A 10,866-nucleotide genomic window follows, 5' to 3' on the forward strand; every position below is an offset into this window, starting at 1 on the left:
GCGGGTCGCGTAGAACCCTCTTCCATTGAACCAGCGCGGTAGCCCTCTGTGGTCGCCTGAGGAATTAAAAGGGGGGGATCCCACATAGGCAGGGTTCCGGCCAAGCGACGACCGCGGGACTGTATGAGCATCCCCGTCCTTAGACATAAGTTTTGAATTGAATTTTCCATGTACAGATTTGGATATAGATGCAGATAGCGAAACGAGTCTCTACAATTTTTTATTTATTTCCCCGCCCAAACTATGTCAATCACACCATCCTCTGACATTCTGGACCGTCGGCTTCTGTACTGAAGCCATCTGATGTAGTCTCAGACGCAGCCATCCCGGTCAAGGGTCAGAGTTTGACAATCCATACAGCTTGCAAGACTTCCTCTTATATCCCAGAAGATTGGTTACCAAGTGACAACTCTTGCGAAGGCCATTGACATAGTCAATCGAATGGTATCTTCTCTTCCCATCTCATCAAACATCCTCCTACACCCTATCAGCGCACTTGGACCTGTCAGATGCCGAGCCTATGGATAAAGAGCCTGATGAATTTCTAGACTCAGAAGTCCGCAAACATCCTCCCTTCAGGGGGGGGGGGGGGGGGGGGGGGGGGGGGGACGTAGTCGTTGCAGGGGCCTGGGTGTGCGAGAAACGTCCTGGTCGTCGATGTTGGCATCGAGGACGTCGGACGTCAGGGTCCCGGGAGCCCTGGGAAAGTCGGAGTGCAGCAAGTCCAAATCCAAGTTAAACTGCTGTATATCTGTCTGCCATGTTGCCGTATCCCCACGTATCTGGCCAGGTTGATCTCGGTCGGCATACTTCCAAGCGCAACAAGACTCGTTCTCCGAGCTATGAACTTGTGTTGATATGGTAATAGCTGTTCGGTAGCACTCAATTCAAGTGTGGTGCTAATTGTGGTTTCACTGATGGATAGGTTTAGCTCGGTTCCGTATCCCAGGCTTTCAACGTCTTCTATCTATCCCTCATGCAGGCATTTCAAAATGCGCAGAACTTCGTTTTATCTCACCCAGTGATTACCGACAGGAGTGTTCACTACCAATCTGGCTTGAACGGTGAGTCGGAGCATTAGTTTCGAATAAAGACTGACAGTGTGCTGAAGGCATTGACATTCTAAGAGCATCATCTGCTCCAGAGGCAGCCTTTGATTCAGATTCACGGCGGTATGCTCCCTCGTGTTTTCCTGGAACTCGATCGCAATACATCGAAGACATTGTCAATTGGGCTACCACTCGGTCAGGTTTTCCAATATATCGGATGACTGGACCCGCGGGAGTTGGCAAATCCGCCATAGCGCAGACTTGTGCAGAGGAACTCCGTTCGCAGTGCCAACTTGGGGCATCATTCTTTTTCACGATCCAGGGATGCAGTGACGTTTCCCGCTTTTTCACATCCATATCATGCCAATTGTCATCGAAATCCCCTGATTATCATGAAATTCTCGACAAGAAATTGCGACTTGATCCAACTATCGTCAGAAAACAATGGCGGTCCCAGTTCAGAGAGCTGATCGTCGAGCCCATACGAGAGCTGGAGCTAGCTGGGAAGCCAATTGGGGGGAAAGTCATCCTTGTCGACGGTCTTGACGAATGCAAGGATAAAGAAGCTCAGAGAGAAATCATCGAGATCGTCATAACCTCGGTCGTCACTCATAGCACTCCGTTCTACTGGGCATTTTTCAGCCGCCCCGAGCCTCAGATTGAGGCCGCATTTGCAGATCATAGGCTAGCATCCCTCTGCATCTCTACCCTCCTCCCAGTCCCCCGAGGTATCGACGGTGAGATCGAGCTCTACCTCCGGTGTGGCCTCCAAAACACTCTTCATCGCCGGGGCATTGCCACATCTGAACCCTGGCCCTCAAAGCAAGATATACACACACTTGTATCCGCAGCACGAGGGCTATATATCTATGCAGCGACTCTCCTTCGTTTTGTCGGACGAACCGACACACAATATGATCCGCAAGAACTACTGCATATAGTCCTCAAATCTTCTGCACAAGGTTCCGCTGGCGGTTTGATGAGGACACCCTTCGAGGAACTGGATGCCTTTTACATTCTCATTTTACAACGTGTGCCAAATGGGCTCCTCTCTTCCATTCAACTTTTGCTCTCCTCGATGGTGCTTAGGCACCTAGACGGCGAAATTCTGACAAGCATGCGTCTTTCGAGCAACATGCTCAGGCTTACTGAAACTAAAATGAGAATGTTGTGTGGCGAACTGGTAGCGGTCGTTCGTCATATCAAACCTTCCGGTATAACAATCACGAGTCAAGACTCCACCTCTCTCGGTACGATCTCACATAGACGTCCCGTTTCTCCTGCGCAACTATCGCCAATGGAAGAGGTGCACACTCGAGAAGAGATTTTGACATTCTACCATAAATCATTTTTTGATTTTCTCTGTGACCCGATTCGTTCGGGTTCCTTTTGCGTCACTACCCCGACAATGCGCAACAAGTTGTTTCAACATCTTGTGGAGCTCCAAGTTCATTATTCGAAGTTTTATTCTTTCCAAAGCAATTGTATGTGAAATATGTGAAACATCGAAGCTCCGTGTACCAATTGATATGCTTACCGATATGTGCAGGCGGCCTAGTTCTGGCGGCCAATGAACCAGGCACACAAAATGCTGTTATACAGCATGTACTTTCCTGGCCTTCTGGCTCAGAACTACTTGATTCCGGTATCAAAGCCGTCGTGTTTGAAACCATCGGCGTGTATCTAAGGGACAAGTTCTTTCCGTATGATGACCTGGAGAGTCAACTACTTTCGAGAATGGGCCTTGTGGACCATCGTAAACACCTGTCCATTCAAACATCATGGATTTTCACTCCCAACGTTCTTACCTTTGGCTCAACCTTTGATTTTGACTGTCTCATAAACAATGTCCGAGGAACAATTGTATGTTTGGTTACACAGCGCCACATGCTCACCTTTGACGTTGAAAAGTTTCGAAGAGTAAGTTCGATTTTCACGCTATATTTAAGATACGTTTTAATTGGACCTTCAGGGTGTTTCGAGACTTGAAGGAGCCCAAGTCATCCAACGTTACCAACCAAGTTCGACAGTTTTGGACCTTCCCCTCTTTCGCTGCGATTCTGATGGCAATGCTTTATCCGGGCTATACGTAAAAGGTCGGGGTCAGATGAGCACGTTCTGGTATTGGATTTTGGATCCCCAAATGCGATGTTATCGGGACTTCGAGACGGCAAATCTAGAGGAAGGCGAGAGAATTTTTCAAGGAGAATTTCGAGCTGCGGGGGGTTACGGAGTTAGATGATAGCTACTGTGTGTCGGGCTTTACATTTCCAGGTGAATTTGAGGTCAGTGACCACAACGTGTCGTAGTATTCCGCCGAGTACACTATGTCTTTTTTGACTAAGAATACTCAAACCTGCCAGGCTGGTTCCAAAAGTAATCGCATCTTCTTCCGATCATTCCAATTTTCACGCTATTCAAAGTCATGAAATTCAACTGCTTGAAAGACTCTGTAGTCTGTCTGAAGCGTATGTACGAAAACTCGTCTGCCTTTTTGCCGGCACCCAAATCAATCTGTTATAAAATTGAGAACTGAGATCGACGGTCTGGAGAGCGGGTTCAACGGAACGGAACGCTAGTCGGAAAATGATAGAACTTGGCCTCTCGAGCATTTCCGGCACTACTGAATCGCTGAGGTTTCACCCGCTGTTCTCCCAACTCTGCCGAAACTTTAGAGTGCCGCTAAGGGACAACTAGTACTCTACAGGTGCTCTCCTTCCTGGTGGCTGTGATTTCACCTCCAACCCTCTGTTCCCCCCTTTGTTTCAATTGAGCCTAATACCATTTGTGGCCTCCATAGTATCGAATCTGCGGATTTCTCGAGAAGAATATTCACGGATGTGGAATATGACTCGAGATGCCAATATTGATCGTAGCGTGCGAGCAGACCTACAAATCAAATAAGACAAATCGAGAGCGGCGGGGAGGTAGGAGAACACTTACATTACGAAGAGAAAGATGTTATCAGGCTGTTACAGTATAACCAAAATGAAAAAAGGTCATGGAATCAGAGGACGGAAGAATAATATAATATACATATTCATAGTCGTTGCAGGGGCTCTGATGTGCAAGAAAAGTCCTGGTCGTCGATGTTGTCGTCGAGGACGACGTCAGGGTCCGGAGCCATGGGAAACTCGGGGTGCAGCAAGCTAAACGACCGCATATCTGTCTGCCATGTAAATGTTGCCCTGTCCCCACGTATCTGGCCAGGTTGATCTCGGTCGAAATACTTCCAAGCGCAACAAGACTGATATGGCGATAGCTATTCGGTAGCGCTCAATTCAAGTGTGGAACTATTTTGTGCTAATTGTGGTTTCACTGATGGAGTGACAGGTTTGGCTCAGGTTCGTATCCTAGGCTTTCAGCACCTTTCATCTATCCCTCATGCAGGCATTTCAAAATGCGCAGAATTTCGTTTTATCTCACCCAGTGATTACCGACAGGAGTGTTCACTACCAATCTAGTCTGAATGGTGGGTCTTATCCAGAGATTCGAACGAAATCTGATCATTCTGCTCAAGGCATTGACATTCTGCGGGGATCATCTGCTCCAGAGGCAGCCTTTGATTCAGATTCACGGCGATATGTTCCCTCATGTTTTCCTGGAACTCGATCGCAATATATTGAAGACATTCTCGATTGGGGTACCGCCCAATCTGCTTTTCCAATGTATCGGATGACTGGACCCGCAGGTGTGGGCAAAACTGCTATAGCGCAGACCTGCGCAGAAGAGCTCCGCTCACGGTGCCACCTTGGGGCCTCCTTCTTCTTTACGGTTCACGGATGCAGCGATTACTCCCGCTTTTTCACATCCATATCATATCAGCTCTCATCAAAATCCCCTGATTATCATGAAATTCTCGACAAGAAATTGCGACTTGATCCAACTATCGTCAAGAAACAATTGCGGTCCCAGTTCAGAGAGCTGATCGTCGAGCCCGTACGGGAGCTAGAGCTAGCTGGGAAGTCAATTGGGGGAAGAGTCATCCTTGTCGATGGTCTTGATGAATGCAGGGATAAAGAAGCTCAGAGAGAGATCATCGAGATTGTCACCACCTCGGTCGTAACTCATACCACTCCGTTCTACTGGGTATTTTTCAGTCGTCCCGAGCCTCAGATAGAGGCTGCGTTTGCAGATTATAGCGCAGCATCCCTCTGCATCTCTACCCTCCTTCCTATCTCCCGCGGTATCGACGGTGAGATTGAGCTCTACCTCCGATGTGGCCTCCAGAACATTCTCCGTCGCCGGGGTATTACCATATCTCATCCCTGGCCCTCTGAGCCAGATATGCACACACTCGTATCCGCAGCACAAGGGTTATATATCTATGCAGCAACTGTGCTACGTTTTGTCGGACGAACCGACACACAATATGATCCGCAAGAACTACTGCATATAGTCCTCGAAACCTCTGCACAAAGCTCTGATGGCGGTTCAGTGAGGACACCCTTCGAGGAACTGGATGCCTTTTACACCCTCATCTTACAACGTGTGCCAAACGGGCTCCTCTCTTCCATTCAACTTGTGCTCTACACGATGGTGCTTATGCACTTAGATGGCGAACATATGTCAAGCATACGTCTCTTGAGCAATATGCTCAGGCTTACAGAAACTAAAATGAAAATGTTGTGTGGTGAACTGGTAGCCGTCGTCCATCATATTGAATCTTACGGTAGATCAAACACTACTGAAGACTTCAGCTCCTTTCCGCTACTATTGTCAATAGAAGAGGTGTACGCTGGAGAAGAGGCATTGTCATTCTACCATAAATCATTTTTAGATTTTCTCTGTGACCCAACTCGCTCGGGTCCCTTTTGCGTCACTACCCCGGCAGTACGCAACAGGTTATTCCAACATCTTGTGGAGCTCGAAATTCATTACTCGAAGTCTTATTCTTTCCAAAGCAACTGTATGTGAAACATCTAAGCCTCGTGTACCAATTGATATGCTTATCGGTGGTCCGGTATGCGCAGGCGGCCTAGTTCTTGCGGCCAATGAATCTGGCACAAACCTTGCGGATGTACAGCATGTACTTTCCTGGCCTTATGACGTGGAACTATTCAATTCGACTACGAGGGTCGTCCTGTTTGTAGCCATGGGCGGAATTTTACTCGACGGGTTCTTTCCATATGATAACCTGGATAATCAACTGCTTTCGAGATTGGGCCACATGGACCATCGTAAACAACTGTCCATCCAATCTTTCATGTTTTTCAAACCAAACGTTCTAAAATCAGGCTGGAACTTTCATTTTAAATGCAGCATGAAAACTGTGCAAGAAACAATACTATGTTCGACTATAGATCGTGATATCCTCGCATTTGACGCGGAAAGTTTTCGAAAGGTGAGTTCGCTTTCCACACTACCTGAAGAATATGATACACATGGTTGTACAGGGTATTTCAAGGCTTGAAGCAGCCCAAGTTATCCGACGACACCAACCAAGTTCCACAACTTTGGAGCTTCCTATCTTTCGCTGCGATTCTGATGGCAATGCTTTATCCGGGCTATACATCAAAGGTTGGGGTCAGATGAGCACATTCTGGTATTGGATCCTGGACCCTGAGATGAAATACTATCGGGACTTCGAAACGGCAGACTTAGCTGAAGGCGAGAGAATATTTCGAGAGGAGAGCTTTGAGCTGTGGGATGCTATGGAGTTAGATGATGCCATCATCTAACTCCATAACATCAGTGGCTAAGGTGTGTCGGGCTTTACATATCCAGGTGGATTTGAGGTCAGTGACCACAACGTATCGTAGTATTCCGCGGAGTACACTATGTCTTCTCCGACTAAAACTACTCCAAATCTGTTAGGCCGATTTCAAAAGTCTTCACATCTTCCGATTATTCCAACCTTCAGGCTATTCAAAAACATGAAATTTCTTGATTCTAACTGCTTGACAGACTCTGTAGTTTGTCTGTAGCGTATGTACGAAAACCTTTCTTGACTTTTTGCTGGCACCCGGATCAATCTGTTATACAATCGAGATCTGAGATCAGGGGTCTGGGGAACGGATTCAAAGGAACGGAACGCTAGTCCAGAGACATGGATAGTTGTACCTGTGGAGACAGTGTCACTTCTCACTGGCTACCGTAAATCGATTGACAAAGTACGACTACAAGCGAAACTACGTTCATTATTTCATTCCTTGTCTAACACATGCGAAAAACCGACAAGAGAAAGTCGGAAAATGATACAATTTGGCCTCTCGAGCATTCCCGGTGCTGCTGAAGCGCTGAGGGTTCACTCGCTGCTGTTCGCCCAACTCTACCGAAACTTTAGATTGCCGCTAAGGGACGACCAGCACTCTACAGGCCTCTATTTCCTGGTGGCTATGATTTCACCGAGTCCTACCCTCTGTTCCCCCCTTTGTTTCAATTGAACCTAATACCGTTTGTGACCTCCGTAGTATTGAATCTGCGGACTTCTCGAGAAGAGTATTCACGGATGTGTAATAAGACTCGAGATGCCAATATTGATCGTAACATGCGAGCAGGCCTACGAATCAAATAAGAAAAATCGAGAGCGGCGGGGAGGTAGGGGGCAGGAGAACACTTACATTACGAAGAGAAAGATGTTATCAGGCTGTTACAGTATAACCAGAACAAAAAAAGGTCATGGAATCAGATGACGGAAGAAATGATTAAAAGAACGCATGAAATACCACTGCTCGTTGTAAAATTAACGATACTATATCAACCACTGAGTAGAGGTTGATAAGTTGTAAATCATTTCAGGTTCGTAGGGATCTCAATTGGAATATGAACCACATACGGAGAAGGAACACATAAAAAACAACACCTTAAACAAAAGGCCTTTGAGTACAACTGCAAGCAATTTGGTACAAACAATTTTTTTTATACCTTCGACATACACGCGTCTCATAAATTCTGTTCTTCCATAAGAGAATTTATCTTTCAAAAATCGTAAGCCTACAAAGTCAAGGTACCATCTCCTATCCACTTACATTCCTTTATAGTTGGATATCCCATTAAAACTAACATGGCTAAATGAGAGAGAAATACTCGTCAAAATGTTAGTAGTAAGAGAGTTAAAAACCAAAACACGGACCTATATCATAAATAAGTAACAACATATAATCTATCCACAACGTCGACCCCTGAATATCGGCAAAACAACCTCCAGATGGTAAAAGCGTAAAAACTAGAAACAAAAAACATCTGAGTACAAAAACATCTACTAAAAATACAAGGAAATAGTAAGACACACATTCCGCAGGACGCAACATTAGATAAAATTGGGTTAGGACATAAATGAACGTGGCGATGTAAGTCGTTGCGAGGATGAGGATGACGATTTTATTCATTTTCCATACGGCGCAAACACGTAGGACGAGTATGTCTAGAAAAAGTGAAGGTCAAGTCCGACATAGTGTGTGTGTGTGTGCGGAAAGAGTCTAAGGTTTGTAGTGAGAGCTTGAAGGCACTTACAATCGGAGAGGTATAGACCAATCACCGTCGTAGCTTTCATCCATTTTTTTAGCCCAAAGAATCCTTAAACAACTGAAAAAAAAAGATAACGACATACCCGCTGTAAACCGAATCAAAGTCCTACAAGTCCCAACAGTCACATCATAAGAACCTACAATCGAAAAATAAACAATCAAATTTTTTTTTTCCCTCAATTCAAAAAAAAAAAGTTTTTCAACTCACGGAGATAATTCAAAATCAAATCTATAACCACACCATATCGATTCACGAAATACAACACATTTGTTACCAGTGTCCCTTTTTTGCCGTCGCCCCGGGTATTGTCATCGTTATCGTTATAGTACCAAACCAATCGGATTTCCATGTCTATAGTGATGAGCCATTCGTAAACCTATATATACATGATAGCTTCCTAAACGCAGTAAAAACTATGAGTGTGATGATGAGGACGTACGACGATAACGGCTGTAGCCACTAGTAATTAAACCATTCAAATCAATTCCAACGAAAAAAAAAACAAGGTTTTCTTTTTTCTTACTATCGGTCCACTTGCTAACCACGTTATGTGTAAAACTTTTCAATAACTCGGCATCATCTAGAAACAAAGTTTTTGAGGAACCCAAATCATTCATCGGAGTGGTAGGAAAGAGGGATGGACGATAAGGAATTTTACACCGCCATGAAACTGCAGTTTCATTTCCGATCTTTCCCTTCCCTTGAAAGGTATCCACGATAAGTTCGGGGTATTTATATCGCCGCAAAACATGCTTACTGTCCATTAACCTCCCGATCTTCTCGAACCTTACACTACTCAAACCACATGCACAATCAAAAATAACAGCAAATTTACATACAAAACTTATCCCTCAACAATCCTCCTCACATACCCCCTCTCTCCAAACCCACCACTCACCCTAACAACTCCCTCATTCTCCAACTCCCTCACCACCTCCCCCACCTCCACCGCATCCACCCTAACCGAACTCTGTTCCCCCAACGCCCTCACCAAATCCAAATACCTCACCCCCCTATTCGATCTCGCATTCCTCCCCACCTCCCCCTTCTCCTCATCCAACAACCCCACCAACGCCCTTCTCAAATCCTCCTTCACCTTCCTCGTCCCCGAAGACGTTCCCGTCGTCAACAACGCCATATCAATCTTCCCCGTCCTCGGATCCATAGCTGATGTCTTTATAGCTTCTCTCATTAACCTATATGCTTCTATCACATCTCCTTCTTCTACGAATGATGAGAATCGCATTCTGGCATGGGCTTCGGAAAGTCGAATTAGAGATTCGAGTTGTCGAGTCGTAGCTGTTATACGTTTTTCGGAGGAACGAGTATCGGAAGAGGAACCGAGGTTACGCATTTCGACATAAGATGTGACGAGAGTTGTAGATGCTATTTCAGTTATGATAGGATGAATATTTGAACGCGCATAGGATATATATGCCGATAATTCATGTAACGGCTGCAAAAATAATAAATAATCATCACAAAAAAAAAAAAATTCATACCAATATATCCAACTCTTCATTATTCGGCACATCCTCCAAATACAACCCCACCAAAAACCCCGCCAACTTCCTATCCAACCCCTCATCCACCCTATCCAACACAAGATACAACAAATCAAACCTCGAAATCAACGTCGGCGGTAAATCAATATTCCTCGTTATAGGCAACTCCGTATCATATTTCGATCCTACAGGATTCGCAGCTGCAAGTACAGATGTACGTGCATTTAATGTCGTGATGATACCGGCTTTGGCTATAGATACAGTTTGTTGTTCCATGACTTCATGCAAGACACTGCGTGTCGCATCTGACATTTTATCAAATTCGTCGATGCAACATATTCCACCGTCGGAGAGTACGAGGGCGCCACTTTAGGACAGTAGTTAGAAGGTGATTGTTTAGAAAAATAACATGTCAACTTGCCTTTCGAGAACGAGTTGTTTTGAATCAGGATCTCGGGTCACATATGCCGTCAAACCAACAGCAGACGATCCTTTCCCAGAGGTATATACACCTCTCGGTGCAATCTTATGCACGTACTTGAAACCAAATCATCAGTACACACATCAATCAATATCAGTATGGACACACACACCTGTAAAATCTGACTTTTACTAGTACCTGGATCACCCACCAACAAAACATTGATATCCCCCCTATATCTCGGACCACCACCCCCACCCCCGCTCGCAACGGTCATATTATGCACCCTCATGCCACTGTCACAAATTTCCCTGCTGGAAATCTTATATTTCCGAAAACTATAGTGCCCTATAACAATCTGTTAGCTACTCTATATATCGACAATTAGATAACAAACTTAACTTAACATCGAACGCTGCTC

The 10,866-nt window shown here is 45.4% G+C and overlaps 3 protein-coding genes across 3 annotated transcripts; 2 read left to right on the forward strand and 1 right to left on the reverse strand.

Annotated features, from left to right (window-relative positions):
• Window positions 1–954: 954 nt before the first annotated feature.
• Window positions 955–3,401, forward strand: AGABI2DRAFT_180454 (hypothetical protein). Its single transcript, XM_006455261.1, has 4 exons — window positions 955–1,064; window positions 1,112–2,533; window positions 2,599–2,969; window positions 3,022–3,401. The coding sequence occupies exons 1-4, from the start codon at window positions 977–979 to the stop codon at window positions 3,289–3,291; spliced, it is 2,151 nt and encodes a 716-aa protein (XP_006455324.1). The 5' UTR covers window positions 955–976; the 3' UTR covers window positions 3,292–3,401.
• A 971-nt stretch (window positions 3,402–4,372) lies between these two features.
• Window positions 4,373–7,016, forward strand: AGABI2DRAFT_209759 (hypothetical protein). Its single transcript, XM_006455262.1, has 5 exons — window positions 4,373–4,393; window positions 4,458–4,521; window positions 4,570–5,958; window positions 6,023–6,393; window positions 6,446–7,016. Exons 3-5 carry the CDS (start codon window positions 4,716–4,718, stop codon window positions 6,728–6,730), a joined length of 1,899 nt encoding a protein of 632 aa, XP_006455325.1. The 5' UTR covers window positions 4,373–4,393; window positions 4,458–4,521; window positions 4,570–4,715; the 3' UTR covers window positions 6,731–7,016.
• A 2,353-nt stretch (window positions 7,017–9,369) lies between these two features.
• AGABI2DRAFT_40860 (hypothetical protein) lies at window positions 9,370–10,698 on the reverse strand (the record flags this gene model as incomplete). The annotated part of the gene is made up of 4 exons (XM_006454949.1): window positions 9,370–9,975; window positions 10,022–10,391; window positions 10,434–10,561; window positions 10,618–10,698. Coding segments are annotated over 4 exons (1,185 nt in total), but the record flags the coding sequence as incomplete, so codon positions are not given.
• Window positions 10,699–10,866: the final 168 nt, after the last annotated feature.

This window comes from Agaricus bisporus (assembly GCF_000300575.1).
Source record: "Agaricus bisporus var. bisporus H97 unplaced genomic scaffold AGABI2scaffold_10, whole genome shotgun sequence".
NCBI classification, from domain to species: Eukaryota; Fungi; Basidiomycota; class Agaricomycetes; order Agaricales; family Agaricaceae; genus Agaricus; species Agaricus bisporus.